General features: G+C 62.5%; 2 protein-coding genes across 6 annotated transcripts in view; both read left to right on the forward strand.

Moving 5' to 3' along the window:
• Card10 (caspase recruitment domain family member 10) overlaps nt 1-2,155 on the forward strand; it is a 22,847-nt gene extending 20,692 nt beyond the window's left edge. The window contains exons 18-21 of one of the 2 annotated variants that reach the window (XM_078052783.1): nt 60-218; nt 322-437; nt 875-987; nt 1,149-2,155. In XM_078052783.1, the coding sequence (XP_077908909.1) occupies nt 60-218; nt 322-437; nt 875-987; nt 1,149-1,395 (635 nt within the window). In that variant the 3' untranslated portion in view covers nt 1,396-2,155. The remainder of the gene's footprint in view (nt 1-59; nt 219-321; nt 438-874; nt 988-1,148) is intronic. The other variant, XM_078052784.1, reaches the window with a different exon arrangement.
• A 2,126-nt stretch (nt 2,156-4,281) lies between these two features.
• Mfng (MFNG O-fucosylpeptide 3-beta-N-acetylglucosaminyltransferase) overlaps nt 4,282-19,055 on the forward strand; it is a 41,070-nt gene continuing 26,296 nt past the window's right edge. The window contains exons 1-8 of one of the 4 annotated variants that reach the window (XR_013440276.1): nt 4,282-4,774; nt 9,258-9,306; nt 9,678-9,780; nt 10,130-10,283; nt 13,068-13,153; nt 14,602-14,767; nt 15,187-15,985; nt 17,819-17,883. Coding sequence is in view for 3 of the 4 variants with exons in the window: in XM_078052785.1 (XP_077908911.1) it covers nt 4,520-4,774; nt 9,258-9,306; nt 9,678-9,780; nt 10,130-10,283; nt 13,068-13,153; nt 14,602-14,767; nt 17,819-18,073 (1,068 nt within the window). In the remaining variant the exon portion in view is untranslated. Of the gene's footprint in view, nt 4,775-9,257; nt 9,307-9,677; nt 9,781-10,129; nt 10,284-13,067; nt 13,154-14,601; nt 14,768-15,186; nt 15,986-17,818; nt 18,680-19,055 lie in introns of those variants that run through there. The other 3 variants (XM_005322276.5, XM_078052785.1, XM_078052786.1) reach the window with 3 other exon arrangements.

Here is a 19,055-nt window from a genome sequence, read left to right on the forward strand (position 1 = left end):
AAGTAAGAGCTGGGACCCCGCCCGGACTCTCATCTCTTGTGGGTCCCGTCCTGCCTCAGAGCCCGAGCGGAGCCTCAAACCCTACAGCCTGGTGCGGCCGCTGCTGGTGTCCGCCCTCCGGCCTGTGGTGCTGCTGCCCGAGTGCCTGGCGCCCCGGCTCATCCGCAATCTCCTAGACCTGCCCAGCTCCCGGCTGGACTTCCAAGTGTGCCCAGCAGGTGAGCCTGTGACCTGGGAGGGGAGGCTGGGGGACAGTAGGACAGCCAGTGGAGGACAGCCAGGCCTGTGGCCCTGCAACACCCTGTCCCTGTCCCTCTGCAGAGAGCCTCTCTGGGGAGGAGCAGTGTGCACCCTCAGCGCCGGGGGCCCCTAAGTCCCGGCCTGCCACCCCCGGGCTGGGCACCAGGATCCGAGCCATCCAGGAGTCTGTTGGGAAGGTAGGTGCTGGGCTGCCATCCTGGGCTCACAAGCTAGCGTCGGAGCCGCCTCCTGCGTCCTCAGTGTCCTCACCTGTGACGTGGGGGGGTTGGGGCCGTTGCCCTCACATGGGTCGCCCTGAACGTGATGAGCTGGGACATCTCGCCTGCTCGTCCTTGTTCTTGAACTTTCTGCTACCCTGGGAGATGGCCAGGGCTCCAGGGTGGTGGGTGAGGTGGGGTTAACTCCAACCTGCAGATGAGGTGGCCCAGGCCAAGTGGGGAGGGGACCTTCCTCCAGGTCACCAGCGAGCTCAGGTCTTCAGTCTCCCTTCTTGGTAGGGTCCCTCTGGGTGAGGCGGAGTTTGTGCACCCGGGAGGCTGTGCCAGGGTGGCGGGTGGAGCGGGGCCCTGGTGTCCCTGGGCTCTGGTAAACGTGGTCTCTCTCCACCGGGAAGAAGCACTGCCTGTTGGAGCTGGGCGCGCGGGGCGTGCGGGAGCTGGTTCAGAGCGAGGTCTACCCCATCGTCATCCACGTGGAGGTGACCGAGAAGAATGTCCGGGAAGTCAGGTGTGGTGGTGGGGGGTGCCCTCTCCGTGGATGTCTCTCTGTCTCCATCTCTGTCTGTCTCTCTGTCTGCCTCCCTTTGTCCATCTTCTCTGTCTGACTCTTCGAGTCCTGGTTCACGGAGGGAGAGCCTCTGACCACTGTCCTTCCTCCTCTCTCGACAGGGGCCTGCTGGGCCGGCCCGGCTGGCGGGACTCGGAGCTGCTGCGGCAGTGTCGTGGCTCCGAGCAGGTGCTCTGGGGGCTGCCCTGCTCCTGGGCGCAGGTGCCCGCGCACGCCTGGAGCCACGCTGAGGAGCTGGCCAAGGTGGTGCGCGGCCGGATCCTGCAGGAGCAGGCGCGCCTCGTGTGGGTGGAGCTCGGCAGTGGCCGTGGTGGCAGCGGCGGCAGCGGCAGCAGCAGCGAGGCCTGAGGCCGTCGGGCCTCCTCCCACCTTGCGGAGGCTGGCAGCGGCTGGACCCCGATCCTGCGGTGGACTTGGCCCTCCCCATCCTGAGCCTTCCTCGATCCTGGACTCTGATGAGGGGCCTTGGCTTTGGGTTCTGACCTGAGTTTGTCACCACCTGTGCCGAGCCTGTGGGAGCCTGGGGGGTAGAGCTTCCACCGGCCCCCAACCTGCTGCTGTGGGCCTTCCTGTCTGTCCCTGTGTCCCTGTGTCCCCACTCGTGGTCTCGTGTGTGTCTTGTGTGGTAAACACCTGCCTGGAGTCTGGGTCCTGTCCCTGTGCGTGGGTTTGCACAGCCAGGTTCTCACCAGGCAGATTCTGTCCCTCCCCCAGGAACACGGGGTATCCTGGTCCTCAGCCTGCTCAGCTTGCAGGATGGCCGAGCTGCCGCCACATGACTCCAGCCTGTCCAGCTCAGTCTTGACGTGGCCACACATGGACATGTGGCCCCCCTGTTCCACTCACTGTACCCCTTGTGTCTTCTTGTGTGTGTCTCTGGTTCTCTCCTGTGTAAATGTCATGTCCCACCCCTGTGACACTTGGGCACTAACGTGTGTTCTTGCACACCCAGGACCATGTTCTCACAGCCGCCCCCTGCCCCCGCTGGCCTCTCTGAGGGCTGGGGGAGGGGCGGCTGCTCTGCCACAGAATGTACAGCCCGTGCATCGCCACTGGGCCCTTGTCACTGAGAAGCTGCACATTAAGGAACATTAAACACTGTCATAGACTGGTGGCCTCCTGCCTGTACCTGGCCTGGGCCCCTCTCCGCTCTTGTCCTCACCTCCAGCACAGGCTGATTCCACCTTTCAGGTCCCCGCTCGCCAGTGGGGAGGGTCATATTTCCCTCCTGACTCATCCCAGCGCCGCTGGCCATCTGTGCTGGCATCACCTTACCTGCCCCCAGTGACGGGTTGAGGGCCCCGCAGTCGGGCCACCCCAGCACCCAGCCCTGCCCTGCCTTTCAGAGGAGTGTCCTCTGGAGCGGGGCCCCGGAGCCCATGGGGTGCAGACCTGGGGGTCCAGCTGCGGAGTCTGGGAGGGCAGGAGCAGGCCCTGGGAGTGTGGTCAGGTCCCTGGGGCAGCTGTGCCCAGTCACCTCCAGGGGGCAGCCCGGGCCGACTGGAGCACGCTGTGGGCACCGTGGGCTGGGGCTCCTGTGGTTGAGAGGCACTCGTTGGGCCTCTGTGCCTTCGTGCAGGTGGCCATCTTGGGTCCCCACAGTGAACTTGGTCAGGCCCCTGGAGGATCTGGAGAGAGAGGGTGTACTGACCAGTTGGGGACAGAAAATGGGTTGAGAGTGACCACCCTGGGGGAAGGGGGCTGGGGGTGCGGCTGGGGCTGGCAGTGACCAGGTCTAGAGGAGGGGAGAGGGCTCTTTGAAACTCCCGGGGACAGCTCTGGGCCCCATGTTTGGCCGTTGGGGAAAATGTTCCTGGGCTTCAAAGGGATCTGGGCTGAAGATGTGGGGGCAGGGCGTGGGCAGGGGAGCAGGGAGGCTGAGGGGACCAGGGCGCCTGAGTGAGGGACCAAGCCCCTTCCTCAGTGGGAACAAGAGGAGAAAAGGAGAGGACGCAGGGAAGGAGGTGGTTGAGGGCCCCAAATGGGACCAGGGGGACAAGGGGATTGCCAGGAGGGAGGGAGGGAGGGAGGGAGGGAGGGAGGGGATGTTCTTTCCCAGGATGGAGCCGGGGCAGAGCAGTGTGTTTGGTTGCGATACCCAGCTCCTGACCCTCCTGACTCACCAGCCCGGGAGTCCCCCGGCAACAGCCACATCCTCTGCAGGCTGTGGCCCTTGTCCCTGGAGGGTCTGCTGATGCCCTATGTGGGGGTGGCAGGCTGGAAGAGGGCTGTGTGTGGCTTAAGAGCCTCAGCTTCTCTACCCTCCCTAAGAAAGCAGGTGCAGGTTGGGACTGCAGGGGACAGGGGGCCTTGACTGGGAGCTTGAGGTCCCCCAGCCAGTCACCAGGATGGAGTTGTGGAGTTGGACCCTGAGGTGTCCAGTGCCAGTCCAGGCTGCCTCTGGTGGAGTCCCTCTCCTGTCCCTCCAGCCACCCACCCATTTGGCAGTGGCCTCTGAATCTGCCTCTAGCCACACTCTTGGGGCGCTTTTGCTCACGCTTGGCCATGCCTGCGCTGGCGTGTGCTCTGTGGATTTTGTTCTAAGGACGGGACGCCAGTGCAGGGTTGGAGCAGAGGAAGGAGGTGTGAGTGGCCTAGTGTCAAGGAAGACACACGTGTGGCTGGGTGAGGCAGCTGTAGAGCCTGCCAAGGGTGATCAGGAGGGCCACGGCTGGATAGGTGCCCTCAGGGGTCTCCTGCGGGTCCAGATGAGGACACGGGACCAGGCTTCCACCCAATTCTGGGCCTGACTGCCTGGATCATCTTATGTCACCCTGTGCCTCGGCTATAAACTGGGACTGTCCCAATGCAGTTGTGAAGTCCAAAGGAACTGAGAAAACTTCTGTGGGAGTCCCAGGAATTGGGAGGGGCCACCATGGAAGGGTTCCTGGAGGAGGGACCCCCGGAGCTGAGCTTTAAGCGCAAACAGAATTTGGCCTGGAGGAGAGGAGAGGACGCGGGTGAGGCCGTGGGATGGGGAGAGCATCCAGGAGACACTGAGCAAGAGCGGAGACGCCAGGACGTTGGAAAGTAACGGGCGCAGCTGCAGCCACGCCGGCCGGTCTCTGGGGAGCGGCGTGGCTGGAGGGCCCCTGGCTCCCACCGGGCATGGACGGTTGGCTCTTGCCGCCGCCCCCGCCCCCGCCCCCGCCCCAGCAGCTGGCAGGGCGAGGGCTGCCCCAGGCGGCTGCCTCCAGCTCTGCCACCTCTGCGCCCGGCCTGGCTCCGCCCCTCGGCTGGGCGGGGCGGGGCCGGCGGCCGGGCCGGCGAGCGCCCCCGAGCAGGTGGAGGGTGGCGGCCGGTGGGGCAGCCGCAGCTCAGGCTCCGGGGCGGGAGCTCCAGCTCCACCTCCCCGCTCCCTGTGCGCCCCGATGCCTGCCACACTCGTGCCCCTGCCAGGGCCCCCGCCTGACCAGCCTCCGGTCCCGGACTGGTTGGGACTTGGGAGCTGAGCCGTCCGGCCGCTGTGCCCATGCAGTGCCGGCTGCTCCAGGGCTTGGCCGGAGCCCTCCTCACCCTCCTGTGCATGGGGCTTCTGTCCCTACGGTACCAGTCACGCCCGCCCCCCCAGGGATTGCAGCAGCCCCCCAGGCTGAGCCGGCCCAGCCCCGCGCCCCGCGAGCTGCGGCTGCACGACATCTTCATCGCCGTCAAGACCACCCGGGCCTTCCACCGCTCGCGCCTGGACCTGCTGCTCGACACGTGGGTCTCCAGGATCAGGCAACAGGTGATGAGTGGGCCAGTTCGCGCCATGGAGTCTGGGGCCTGAGGGACTCTGGAGTCTTCCCGCTGGGCTGGGATCTCTGTTGGCTGAAGCAGAAGCTGCTGTCGTCCAGCCATCGGGGCCCATCGCCCCATCCTTCCTCCCGGCCCCACGCTCTCACTGACACGACACGGCGTCCAGTTCCTCAGATCCTCTGTTGGTGGCCAAGCTGCCCCAGGCTCCCGGTCCCTCCTGGGCTCTCTCTGTTCCCTGGCTGCCCCAGCGGGGGCCTCACTCCCGCCCAGCTTGGCCCAGCCTGGCCGCAGGGACCACAGAGGGTGCTGGGCCACTGGGGTGGAGGCTTCCCAGAGGTCCTGACTCAGAGGTCCTCTCAAGGGTCCTGTGCCAACCTCGGCCTAGGAACTGCCCTGCCCAGGCTCTGGGGTGGAGGGTGGAGGGTGGAGGGAGGCCCTAGGTGGGGCCTGTTCCGGGAGGCGCCCTTTCGGGCTTCCTTAGCCCCTGCGGCTGCCTGTGGGCACGCAGGCGTGTGCGCATGTGCACGTCTGGTGTCTTGCGCTGGTTTCCTGTGGTTGTCCTGGGAGGCTGTCGCTGAGGCAGGGGTGGGTGAGAGGTTGGGGTGTGTGCGTGCACACTTGTGTTCACCTGTGCGGAGCCCAAGAGTGTTCCACATGCAATGACAAGAGGTGTGTGGGTGACCTGGGCACGTGGCTCGTGCCCTTCAGGGGAGGCACCTCTGACCATCTGAAGCCCTCCCAGCCTGTCCTGTCCCTGCGGTCAGTACTCTCCTCAAGCAAAGCCAGGGATCTGGGGTTGTTGGGGACCATCTCTGGGGAGGCCAGGGGTGGATTCACACACACCACCCCCACTGTGGTGGCTGCTCTGCGGGAGGAAGTGACTGAGCCCTTGGAGAGGAGCCCAAGGAAAGGCACAGTAAGGGCTGAAAGGCCAGGGACCCCAGGGAGGGCATACCCCTGCCCCGGTTTCCCGGCACCAATGTCTTTGCGCCAGGATTGACCCTTCCCAGCAGGGCCCCCAGCATCCCTGGGCCCCGCCAGATTCTCATCGTGGGGAGATCTGGTTCCGCCTGCGGAAGCCGCCAAGGCTGGCCCTCCCTGCAGACCTTCCTGTTTATGGCGGGTGTCTGTGGACCGGGAGTGGGCCTCACGTGGCTTGAGGTCCCTTCCTGTCTTGTCCTGTTCACCGCGGTGGTGCCCCCAGATGAGGAGACTGAGGCTAGAGGAGGAAGTGCTGGCCAGTGTCACCCAGGGGTCCGAGGGGGCAGAGCCCAGCGGGACCCAGGTCTCACCTCTCCTGCACCTTCAGCCTGGGGGCTGTGCCTGGCAGTGCCAGCCTGGCTACAGTGGCCCCGTCCCAGGCTCTATCCCAGATGCTGATCAGGCAGCGGATCAGGGGGCACCTGCCGGCGGCTCAGCTCCTGGGGGCTGCACTGTGCCCCGTGGCTCCGCTTCCCTCACATCACCTGAGGCTGGGTGTCCATGCTCCCAGGTGGCAGGCGGGGAAGCTGATGCAAGCTAAGCAGAGTCCTGGGACGAGCTCACTCAGGGACCCCAGAGCGGGGAGCAGAGGCCCACCCTGGACGTCGGTTCTCTCTCACCTTGGGTTCCTCTCTCTCTCTGACCTTGGCCGAGGCCCTCCCCACCTGCGCAGCACAGGGGCATCCGGAAGGGGCCTGAGCTGGCCAGCTCCAGCGCTAGGCGCCGGCTGGTCAGAAGTGGTGGGGTGGCAGGTGGACCCTTGTGGCTTGTGTGGGAGCCTTTGTCCTGCGGAGGGGCGGGCGGGGGAGGCGGGCCTTGTGTGTTTTGTGCTTGAGGGGAGCCTTTCTCTCCCCCACAGGCCCCTTGTCCCGTGTGTGTGTGTGTGTGTGTGTGTGTGTGTGTGTGTGTGTGTAGGGGTCGGGAGGTGGCAGCAACCCTACATCTCCCTTCCTGCAGCAGATGGTCCCGCTGCGCCCCTCCCTGCCCCGTGGGCCGCTGGTCTTTTGTTTCTCGCCTGTGAAGTCTTAACCATTGTCAGGACCCTGTTAAACAAATCAAATGCAGCTTCTGGCTCAGAGGAAATTCTGCCCACTGTTCTCCTCTGCCAGCCTCCGAGTTCCCAGGGGCGGGGACCACCAGCTCCTGCGCCCTCTCCTGCTCCCGGAGCGCCCACTCCCCCTGCTCATCCCACCGCCTGAGGCTCGCCCTGATTGCCTGTGTTTTCTACTTCTTCAACGACCAGCCGTCCCTCACCCGCTTGGTCCATCCTCTCCAGTGTGCTGCTTGGTGTGCCAGGGAGCAGGGCAAGAGTCCTGGCTTCTGTTACAGACCCCTTGGGAGCAGTGTGGCAATCAGACGTGGGTGGGGGCAGTCAGAGCAGGAGACCAGGGGAGATGCCCGTAGGAGGTCATGCCCATGAGCTGGACCAGGGCTGGGCTTGGAGAGACTGAAATAGCGATGATTCAAGGTGTGGAGGGGTGGACAGGCTGCATGTGAGGGGCAGCATGGTGGCCCCCAGTCCTGGGTCCCAGCAGAGCACCAGGGACTCGGTCTTTTTTGTTTTTGCGGGGGGAGGGGTATGGAGCCCAGGGCCTGTGCGTGCTGCCCAGCCTCTGCCGCAGAGGCACACACCAGCCTTTGTTTTTGGTACTGGGAATTGAATCCGGGGCACTTAACCACTGAGCCGCATCCCCAGTCCTTTTATATTTTATTTAGAGACAGGGTCTCACTGAGTTGCTTAGGGCCTCGCTAAGTTACTGAGGCTGGCTTTGAACTCGCGATCCTCCTGCCTTAGCCTCCTGAGCCGCTGGGATCACAGTCGTGTGCCACATCGTCCTGTCCCATGTTGTTTTATTTTTAAGTTTTTTTGTGGAAGTCGTGGCTGCAGGGGATGTGAAAGCTGGGAGGAAGGGGGGGGGCAAAGGAGCTCCTTAGTGTCACCAGAGGGGTGTCGAGGCCTCCTGGGAGAGGTGATGCCCAAGTTGGGAGCTGGAGTGTGGGAAGAGGGAGCATCACGTGCAAAGGCTCAGAGTTGTGTGTGTGTGTGTATGCACGAGCACATACACACACACACACACAGAGCATATTTGGGGAACCGAAACAAATTTGGGCAGAGAGATTCCTGCCTCATGGTGGAGCAGGAAGTACTGAGATCAGGCTGCATCAGGTGGCAAGGGTCAGGGGTCCCTTCACTGGTCATGCTTTGGAGGCTAAATTTTATCCCAGGGGCAGAAGGGAACCCATGGAAGGTGCTGGCAAGGGGTGGTGGGTATGAGCTTATCTGATTCTGGTCCCGAGAGGAAAACAGATCGGGGTGAATGGACCAGAGTCTTGCCACAATCCCTGAGAGACGATGGTGGCTGAGAAGTCGGTCTGTGGACATGAGCCCTGGGAGAGGCCCTGTCCCCCCGTACCTTCCGCTGTTCCTCACCCTGGCCTCTAGCCTCGCTGCCTCCGTCTCCCTTAAGTCTTCCTGTGGAACTATCACTCCTTCCTTTACACGGTCGTACTTCAGTCTCACAGCTGTTACTGCCCCCCATTTTACAGTGGGTAAACTGAGGCCCAAGGTGGGGCTGCACTGCTCTGAGGGGCTGGTTCCTAGAAAGGAGGAAGAGGTCTGTGGGTGACAAGGAAGGGCCTTCAGGGCCAGGGCCCTGCTCTTGGAGGGAGGACAGGGGTAGGCCTCAGGTGTGCATGGTGGGGCATGGGGTACCTGGGGTGGATGAACAGGTGGGACATTTTCTCCTTGGTCCCCACAGGGCAGCCAGGGATCGGGAGGTCCTTGCCGGCCTTGGAGGTGCTCAGTAGAGAAAGGAGCTCTCGGGCTGCCGGGCGGCTCTGCCCCTGTCGGGCTGGGCCTGGGGGGTGAGGCGTCCTGGCCCTGCATCTCTGTCTCACTCATGGCTGCTTCTGGAGCGTCCCCTCTGCCTCTCATTCCCAGTTTGCCTTTGGTCTATTTAGGGGACAGATCGCAAACCCTTCCTCATGAGGTTGGGAGAGGGCCAGCCGGGGGCAGGCAGGGGTCCTGCTCCTGGTGGGTGCCCAGGGTGAGAGGGCGGGATCATATCTTGGTGAAAACTTTTTGAGATGCTCAGGGCCCCTGCACTGTGTGGGGTCTATGGTGTGGGGACCCGGGGCGCCGGTGTGGGGTCCTTTGAGTCTGCTTCCCAACAGGGCTCAGGGTCGTGTGTATGTGACCTGGGATGTAAGAGGGTGCCATTCTGCCAAGGGTATGGCTCTGTGAAGGGGACAGGGCTGTGCACCAGGAGGTTGTGTCTATAGAAGGAGGTGTGTGTGTGTGTGTGTGTGTGTGTGTGTGTGTGTGTGTCCCCTAAAGAGACATATGGCCATGAGGGGGGCGTGTGTCTGTCACTGATGTGTGTATCCTCCTGGGTGGTGTCTGGGCTTGGCCATGGCGGGTGCTGGGTTGGCCTGGGTCTGCCCTGGGACACCGAGGCCTGACCCAAGTCCTGACCCCTTCTCCTTCCCAGACATTCATCTTCACTGACAGCCCGGACCAAGGCCTCCAGGAGAGACTGGGTAAGTGCTGGCTGGGTGGGGCCCTTGGCTATTGCCAGAGAGAGCTGGGCAGCCGTGCTCTGGCCCGGGGCTGCCCAGGAAATGGGCTGACCACCTTTGGCTTTGGGATTCCTTTTAGCCCAGGAGGGGAGAGGGCTTCCCTCTTGGAAACATGTGCAGGTGTGGGGAGGGGCTGCTGGACTAGGCCCTGGACACTTGGTCCAATCCAGCCTACTGTTCTGGCCAGGTCAGCCTGCCCCGGGCCTGGTTTCCCCACTGTCAGCTGGGAGGGGGTGGCCCTGGGGCTCCCCTGGCCTGGCCTTGCTCTGCATTCAGTGTTTGGGGCTGTGGGAGGCGCTGGGCAGGGCCCCTGATGGCTCCTTCTCCTCTAGGGCCCCACCTCGTGGTCACCAACTGCTCCGCTGAGCACAGCCATCCTGCGCTGTCCTGCAAGATGGCTGCCGAGTTCGACGCCTTCCTGGCCAGCGGGCTCAGGTGGGTGCTCCTGGGTCTCTGGGGGAGGGGTGGCTTTGAGGGTTGGGTCAAAGCAGTGACGTGACCTGAGTCCAGTGGGAGAACCCTCGTCTCCCACGCAGCAGGCAGCCTGCAGACCAGCCGTGGCCCTGGGCCAGTGCCTCAGCCTCTGCCCCAGGCCTCGTGTCTTAAGCGGCCTGCCTTCCCCAGGAGCCTCCAGCACGTGCTTCTGGCATAAAATGGGCCTCAAGTGGTGGCCACCCCGCCGTGCAAGTGTTTGTTGACCTTGGGGGCGCAAGGGGAGCCTGGCTGGCTTCGGCCCGGGAGCCCCCTATCCCTCCAAGTTCATTGTTCCTGTCCTTCCTCACAGGTGGTTCTGTCACGTGGATGATGACAACTACGTGAACCCATGGGCGCTGCTGCGGCTGCTGAGGGCCTTCCCCGCGGCCCTCGACGTCTACGTGGGCAGGCCCAGCCTGAACCGGCCCATCCGCGCCTCGGAACCCCAACCGCGCAATCGCACGGTGTGTCCTGCCCTCCTCCTTCGCCCATTGGCTGTAGGCCCCAGGGGTGGGGTCGATTCGGGGCGGGGCCAGTTCGGGGGCGGGGCTGATCCAGGGGCGCGGCCGACCTGGGGGCGGAGACGTGGTGGAGGCCACTGGTGGGGTCTGAGCGTCAGGTCTGGCTTCGTCCCTGTGGGTTTGGGCCAGTGGCTTCTCCTCTTTGAGCCTCAGCCTCCTCCGCTGTGGAAGGAGATGGAGGTTGTGCAGGCAAGGCCTAGAGAAGGGCAGGTAGTAGGTCCCCAGTCATCCAAGAGCGGATGTTTGGTCTGGTCAGTGAGCTCCAGGTGTACTGAGGCTTCCTGTCTCCATGGCGGGGCTCGTGGCCACCTGGTGTCACCATGCAGTCACGCAGGGTGTTAAAATGCTGGAATCCTGTGGGCCCCAGAACACGACCCCGCTTCAGCACCCTCCTCTCCAAACCTCCACTAACCAAACTTAGAGTGCACAGTTGGCACCGTAGGGAGCCCAGACCAGCTTCGACCCTAGACCTAATGGACACTGATTAGGATTGCCAGATTTAGGGAAAAAAAGAAAATCCTGGATACCCAGTTAAATTTGACTTTCAGATAAATAATGAAGAATCTGTTAGAAGAAAAAATCACATGGCTCTCCCCTGAACCCAAGTCCCACCAGGTTATAGGTGTTGGGGTGCCCAGGCCCCAATGGTCCCCTTGGCTACAGGGAAAAGGCAGGTAGGAAGTCCCTTCCCTAGAGGCAGCTGCCTGAAGCGGGAGCTGGGTGAGCTGTGGGGCTCCCTCTCCCTCCCCAGGTCACCATCTGCTTCGCTAGGGAAACCAGAGCCTTAATTATCAGAGCTCCCCAGCCTCTGAGCCCTAATTAAATCCTCCTGGGCGTGAGGCCATGCATGTGAGAGAATCCAGGTAAGTCCAGGGGTCCCCCAGGCTCCCTCACCGCTCCCACCCCACTCTCATCTGGCTTGAGCCGTTTGCTCAGGGGCTGAGAAGGTCACTGTGGAGCCTGCCTCCAGAGGTTCACACATCAACCCTGCCACTGCCTAGCTTTGAGACCCTGATTGAAGTCACCTAACCTCTCTGGGCCTCAGGTTCCTCCTCTGAGAAGCAGGAGATAACAACCCTTACTCACAGGGCAGTTATGAGCATAGAATAAAAAGGGGTCATCTGTCCAAGTCCTTGGAATGGCACCTGGAATGTAATGGACACTGGCGAGTGTCAGCGGTCAGTCCTAGTCAGTGTTCACATCCCAGCCAAGTCCTCTCTCTGCAGATGCAGTGCCCAGCTGGGCACATCTAGGCCCACCCCCCAGGGCTCACATGTGCCCTCGTTGGCATGCACCCCCAGCAGGTCCCAGGACTGCCCTGGAGCTTGCAGAATGCCACAGTGTCCAGGACTGTGCGGATCTTGGGTCCTCCAGGGCAGGACTGCAAAGGGGGTGAGAGCTCTGGTTGGGGTCAGTCCTCACTCTGTGACCTCAGGCAAGTGACTTCATTTCTCTGTGCTTGTTCACCCACCTGGGGCACGGGCCTTGGCACAGGGCATGGGACAGGCAGCATTCAGGGTCAGGCACTTACGAGGCTACTGCCATGTTGTGTCATTACACGGGAGTGGGGACCACACACTCGTTCACTTAGAAAACAAAAAATTAGAGTTTACCGGGCACCTCCTGTGTCAGGTCCTCAAGAGCTACTCATTCTGCCTTGCTGAGCCCGACCTTTTTCGCATTCTAGAAGAACGGCTGTTGGGGTCTTTAGAAGGATGCTTCCGAGCCAGGAGAACCGTCAGATTTCAGAACTGGAGCAGATGTGCTCACAGGAGGCCCAGAGAGGAGCAGTGCCTTTCTCGAGGTCGCACAGCTGAGCAGGGAGGAGGGAGACCTCAGGTTCAGGCATCCTCATTGCTGCCCAGGGCTCTTCTCCCCGCTGCATCACGGGAGATAACTCGCCCCAAATGACGTGCCTCCATTAAGCACCACCTATGGACTTGGGGGCAGGAATCCTTGGGGAACTTGTTGGACCAAGGGATGGGACAGCTGAAAGGGCAAAGTGCCTCTAGAGAAATCCATGGTGAATTTAGGGTCATCACAGAGGAGGGCGGGAGTGGCCTTGGGCTGAGGTGATAGTGGTGATGTTGGGGCTCAGAGAATAGTTTAAGCCCCAAAGGGACACCTTGGTGCCCATGATTGAGATGTCACGGGGTTTGCTGGCAGCAGGGGCTCCCAGGACTGACTGTCCCCTCTACTCCATGAGAGACCTCATCTTCATTTTCTGCCAAAAACTCTTCTTGGCCCCAGGAATTGGGAGTGGGGAAGCCACTGGAAGTGGCCTGGTGGAGGTGGCATCAGGACTGTACATAGCACATAGCACTCAGTGAAGGACTCTGATTGGCTGGCCTAAGTCATGTGCCTATTGCGGAGCCAATCACTGGTCAAGGGGTGTGGCCTTGTGCACAATCATTCCTGTGGTGCCTGCGTGCTTCCGTGACCTGGGGAGTAGCCCATTCCACCCTCTTGCCAGAAGGTAGAGCCCTTTCTCAGAGGAGGGGGTCAGATTCCACTGTATTCCAGTGTCCTTGGTGACCTCGGCACTCATAATTAGCTGTGTGACTTTGGGCCTGGTGTCCTTACCTGTGAGATGGGCCTCGTAATGCGAGGCTGTAGCAAGACGTGAAGGTTACATGGAGAGATTCTGAGCCACGCGGGTTGGGGTGAGGCGTGGCCTCAATGTCCCTGTCCCCAGCTCACCTTGCACCTCTGCCCTCTCCTTCCCAGAGACTGGTGCAGTTCTGGTTCGCCACAGGGGGTGCCGGCTTCTGCATCAACCGCAAGCTGGCTTTGAGGATGGCCCCGTGGGCGAGGTAAGCCAAGACCCTGGGTGGCTGGAGGGCAGGGAAGGGTGGCTACTGGCATGCCCGAGGGGCAGGAAGGCTTGAGAGTGGGCGCAGGAGGAGCTGCCTGTCATTCACTTTGTGTTACCCTGTGACCCAGTTCATGCTGAGCAAATTACCTGTCCCCCTGTCTGCAGGGGGTGCACAGTCTGGTGGCCTCTGTTGCACACAGGAGCACCTCGAGAAGTCTGTTTGCGTGTCTGCAAGTGGACCTGCAAACACAGGGACTACTGGTGCCAAGGCTCAGGGTTTGGGCTGCATCTGGCCGAGCCAGGGAATCACAAGGCCCCGTTTGCAGCCTCCTTCCGCTCTTCTGACCAGTCAATGCCAGAAGAGGTGGAATTGACCTGGGACAGCACTAGAGGACCCCAGAGGAGGGGAGCCGGGGGCACTGGATGGGGGATGCTGGCCTTCTAGAAGTGGCACATGTCTTTGTGGGCAGGATGGTATTAACACTCGTGGCCTTGAACTTGGGTTGAGGGCTGGATCTGAGCTTGGCCTCTGTGTCACCTTTTTGGTGGTGTAGCCTGTGTCTGCACTGAGGAGGGTGAGGCCTAGAGGGTCAGCGCCGCTAAGGTCACCCAGGCTCAGGGGTACGAGCTGCTGAGACCTGGGTGCTTCCCCACTGTACAGCCCGCCTTGTCCCAGGCTGGGATCCGTGGGCGTGGGAGTGGCCTGTTGTCCTGGGGCCGGTCTGGCAGGCGTGCACCTGGAACGGCCAGGGGGTGTCCCACCTCTGTGGGACTTTCATGTGATTGATTGATTGATTGATTGAACTCAGGGGCACTCAACCACTGAGCCCCAGCCCCAGCCCTATTTTGTTTAGAGACAGGGTCTCACTGAGTTGGTGAGCACCTCACCATCACTGAGGCTGGCTTTGAAATGGGAGATCCTCCTGCCTCAGCCTCCCGAGCTGTTGGGATTATTTAGGAAAAACTCCCCCTCCTCTGTCCTGAAGGCTTGGCTGTGGACCCAGCCTGGGAGGGAGTGTGGGCGGGGCTTCTGCACCCCTCCCCCCTTGGCTGGGTGTCCTGCTCCCAGTGACCGGCCTCCTGGCTCTCCTGACCAGCTCTCTTCCCAGCACAGGCGCTGCCAGGAGGCCAGAGCCTTCCTCTCTGTGTCCGGGGCAGGCAGGTGCTCAGGCTCAGCAGGGAACCCACAAGTTGGGGAGAGGAGGAAGGAGACATTTATGAAGGGCTTCACCACTGAGGCCCCCGACAGCCCTGAGCAGGACAGCGATCGCCCCGTCTCACAGCAGAGGAGACGGAGGCTCGGGGCCCTGACTCCCAGGGTCCCGCAGTAGGCAGAGGCCGCTCCACCCCTGAGCGCTCCGCCCTGCTGCCGCCCCGCGGAGAGCTTCCTGGGAAGGGGTCAAGTGCGGAGGCCTGGCCAGTGCTACAGTCCAGCTCTGCCCACAGCGGCTCCCACTTCGTGGACACCTCTGCCCTCATCCGGCTGCCTGATGACTGTACCGTGGGCTACATCGTGGAGTGCAAGCTGGGGGGCCGCCTGCGGCCCAGCCCCCTCTTCCACTCGCACCTGGAGACCCTGCAGCTACTAGGGGCCGCCCAACTCCTGGAGCAGGTGAGTGGTCTTGGGGCAGGTGGCAATGAGTGGGGAGGAGGGTCCCCCAAAGGACCTTGGGGTGTTTGACATCAATCTGGAACTTGAGATTATGGGGCCTGGCTATCGATGGGGACCCTGAGGCCCAGGGTGGCAAAGGACCCCCTAAAGGTACTCAGTGACTTGCTCCTCAAGGGTCAGCACTGTGACACTGTGATTCTTTGATCTGGTCCCCAAATGCTGCAGGAAGGGCCTGCACAGGTGACCGGAAGCTGGCCTCTGGTTCTCGGGACTCTGTCTGCCCACGCTGGCCTCATCCTGGCGGGAGGCAGCTGGTTTCCACTCCATCCTGGGAGCAGGGCGCCTCCTTTCCCAGACCCCGTGCAGATTTGATTCCTACTCTAATGGCCTGGGCCATCACATGACCCTTCTCCTACCAGGGCCGGGAGCTGCTTGGCCAGGCGGGGAGCTGGGCTGTGGCTTCCTCCTTGGGAACCCCAGGTTCATCTTATGAGGACCACATGCCCGAAACTGGGAAAACGGCAGATTTTGGACAGCCGGAAGCAGGGCTCTCCCTGGAGGCTGAGGCAGGAGGATCCCAAGTTTGAGGCCAGCCTCAACAACTTATCAAGGTCCTGTCTCAAAGAATAAAACCGGCTGGGGATGTGGCTCAGTGGTAAAACGTCCCTGCCTTCAATCCCCAGTGTTGAAAAAGTAAAGATAAAAAATACATAAGCCGTCTCTGATTACGCCTGATACCTGCCGACTGTCCCCTGCAGGTGAGTGGGTGTTGCACTGAAGTGTCAGGGAACGTCAGAAGAATGCTCTCGTGCACGTTCAGGTCAGAGGCGAAGGTTCTTGCGTATTTTTGATCCACGTTGGTGCAACGCCCGGTGGAGGGCGGACCGAAGCATCCTCCCCGCTGGGAGGATGGGGCCTGACCCCCCCAGCTGGGGCGCAGCTGAGCAGCAGGCTCCTGGCCCAGCACGCGCTGCCCACGGGGGGCTCTAGAAGGACCCTCGTGGTGGAGCTGCAGGCAGACCTGTGCCTCTCAGGATGCCCTCTGGCCCTCTCTGCTGTTGCCAAGATGCTGCCCCCTTGTGGGATCCCTGGTGCGACACCCCCTCACACTACTCCGCTTCTCTCTGCCCAGGTCACCCTCAGCTATGGTGTCTTTGAGGGGAAGCTCAATGTCATTAAGCTACCTGGCCCCTTCTCCCCTGAAGAGGACCCCTCCAGGTGGGTCTGAGGGCTGCAACTGCGGACGGGAGGTGGGGGTGCTGAGCCCAGGCCTCCAGAGGTGAGGCAGCTGAGTGGAAGGAGTAGATTTCTGCCTCTGCTCTGCGGTGTGACTTTAGGCCAGTGTCTTGCCCTCTCTGGGCTTCAGTCTCTCACTTGTAACACCTGGAGACTGAATATTGTGGCTGTGTAGGACTCTCCCAGCTCTGGTCCCCCAGAGTTCCTCAGGAGCCCCCGGAAGACTGTCCTGTTGGCCGAGTGAAGGACGCGGTGTGCTGCAACCCCAGACATGGCGGGGGTTGTGTTGTCTTCTTTGTTTCTTGGTCCTCTTAGATGGTTCTTCTGGGAGGGAGGGTTGGGATGGTTAGAACCTTCCTGAAAGGCCTCAGGGGGTTGGGGCTGCTCTGTCCCTTTGTGTGGAGCAGTCTAGGGGACAGTCTGTGACGGTGCCTGGTTCCCCGTCCACCGCTGCCCCGGGGGTGTGTGGCCTGTGCTGCTGGCTCAGGTGGTGGGAGGGGTGGGGGGCAGGTGGCCTCTGAGCCCAGCCGCAGGACTGCCCCCTCCTGGCACCCGTGCAGCCTGCAGCCCCCAGCCGCGGGGAGCCCCTCCCTCCGGGCAGTCCCGCGGTCCCCACTCCTCCTCACCCACCGCCAGCCAGCGCCTTGTGGAGGCTGGGAGCTGGGGAGGGGTCCTGCTGCAGGGGTGTGCAGGTCTCGGGGCAACGGGTAGCAAGGGATGGTGTGGGCCCTGGGTCCCCTGAGGGTGGAGACTTGTCCAAGGGAGTCCTGGACAATGGGGCGCCTGGGACACTGTCCTGTGGGGGACAGTAAGACAGCCTCCGTGTTGACGGGCGTGGGCTGTCCAGGGAGGGGGAGGGGAGGGGGCATGGGGTACCTGAAGTGGTAGCAGCAGTCCCCAGGACAGGAGATGGCACAGTGTCCCGGGCAGAGGGGATGGCATGTGCAAAGGCCCAGAGGCAGGAGACAGACCTTGACGTGTTCAAGGAAGCAGAGGGAGCCATTGCAGCCCGATGCAGAGTGAGGAGAGGTGACACGGTGCCTGGTTTGCTCAAGGAGGTGACAAGCGACCTCGCAAGGCCTTTGTGGGCTCTGCCTGGACCTTAGATTTAGATTCTGGTCCCTTGCAGGGAAGCAGGGCCCCTGGCCCCCAGGTTTCCAGAGCTGCCCGGTTGGAGCAGAGGCTCTGAGCACCCCGAGGGTCCTGGGGGCTGCGTTGACCACGTCGTAGGTTCCAAGGAGACAGTTTGGCTTAACACAGGGAGAAACCTCAAAATTCCGGCCGTCGGTGGGGGCGGGAGCTGTGGCTGAGGCCAAGAGGCTTGAGGGTTGGCCCCGGGGCTGGGCGGCTCAGCGGCAGAGCACTGGCCCAGCAGCGGGGCCCTGGATTCAAACCCCCGCCCCCGCCCTGCAAGACAAATGGCGCTAGTCCGCTCCAGGCTCAGGATTCTAGAATCCGTAGCTTCCTGCGGTTGGGGCCAGAGCCCTGAAGACCCAGGTCTGTGGTGCGGACGGGTTCAGTGGGGTCTTGTTCTGAAGTCTCTCTAAACTGGGGACTCAGCCGGGGGTGGCCTAGTTCCCCAGGGGACACTGGGTGATGTCCAGTTGCTCGACTTGGGGACGTGCTGCGGGCGTCTAGTGGGTAGAGGTCAGGGTGCCGCTGGGCCTCCTCCAGGGCACAGGGCAGTCCCTGCCCCCCGGGGCTTCCTGGCCCCAGATGTCTGTGGTGCCTGCTGCTCGCCACCTGCGGCCTGTGCCCTTGGGCAGCCGGGGAGTGCGCGCAGCACGGTGACCGTCCGCTCTGGTCTCTCTGCAGGTTCCGCTCCCTGCACTGCCTCCTGCACCCAGACACGCCCTGGTGCCCCCAGCTGGTGGTGCAGTGAGCAGGAGCTGCTGGGCAGAGGCCAGCGGAGACTTCGGGTGGCTCCTGTGCCCGCGCAGCGCTGGCGAGTGCCCGGGAGGGCAGCTCCTGGCGCGGCCTCCGGGCGACGAAGGTGCAGGCCTGTGGGTAGCTGGAGGCACCCGGCCCGAGAGGAGGCTGGACAGCCTGGGGAGCAGGAGGACCAGGTGAGGGCCGCACAGGCCCAGGCTGGAGCCCGCGGCCTGGGGGAGCCGACGGAGCAGGCACCTGGGCCCGGCCAGGGATCGGGCGCCATCCCTTAGACAGTGCCTGGGCCCCTGGGGGGTGTGGCTCCAGCCCTGGCTCTGTCCCTGTCATTCCCCTGGGGCTGAAGCACTGGGCCGTCTGCTCCTAAGTCCCCTGGCCGGATCCTGTGTCCCTGAGGGGACCTGAAAGAGTCATGGCAAACCCAGGGTCTGTGACGGATGATGACATCTCTGAGCTCCTGGCTCCCACCCCTGCTAATGGGCTCAGGTTTGGGGCCTCAGCAGGCCCAGGTGATGGCTCCGCACGGTCCCAGCCCATCCAGAGGACCCTTTGGCTCACTTTCCAGTCTCCGTTGCTGGGAGACGTTACCCTGTGACCCAGGTTTGGCCAGTAGAGAGGTTTCTGGGTGAGGTTTTTCAGCCCTGTACCTCATCTTCCTGTGTGAATGTGGGTATGATGGCTGGATCTGAGGAGCTACTTTGCCACCATGAAGGGAAGCCCAAGACCGTCACCGCAGCTGTCTCCTCCAGCGTTTGGTTCTGTACGAAATTAAACCCCTATTTAAGTCTCTCTTGGTCCAGTTTTCTGTTTGCAGCCAGATCAGGGCGGGATCCTCAGTCTGTCTGTCACAGTGGTGACGGTGGTCACTTTGGTGCCCAGGAGGGGCTCCGTGTGTGTGCCGTCTGTGGGAGTGTGTGCACAGGTGTGAGTGCCCCTCTGTGCACCTCTGTGCGGGGATGCACGTGTGCGTGTGGCTGTGCCCACTGACCCCTGAGGGCCACAGTGGGGCTCTGGGATGGGGGAGGAGGGAGGAGAGACTCTGAGGGGTGGAGGGGCCCTGGCCCAGGCAGCGGGCCTCGGGCTCCCTTGGGTCATGTCCTTGGCTCTTGAGGGACAGAGTCCTTGTCCCAGCACATCTGGGTCAGAGGCATCTGGAACCACCGAG

The sequence above is a fragment of the Ictidomys tridecemlineatus genome, chromosome 6 (genome assembly GCF_052094955.1).
Source record: "Ictidomys tridecemlineatus isolate mIctTri1 chromosome 6, mIctTri1.hap1, whole genome shotgun sequence".
NCBI classification, from domain to species: Eukaryota; Metazoa; Chordata; class Mammalia; order Rodentia; family Sciuridae; genus Ictidomys; species Ictidomys tridecemlineatus.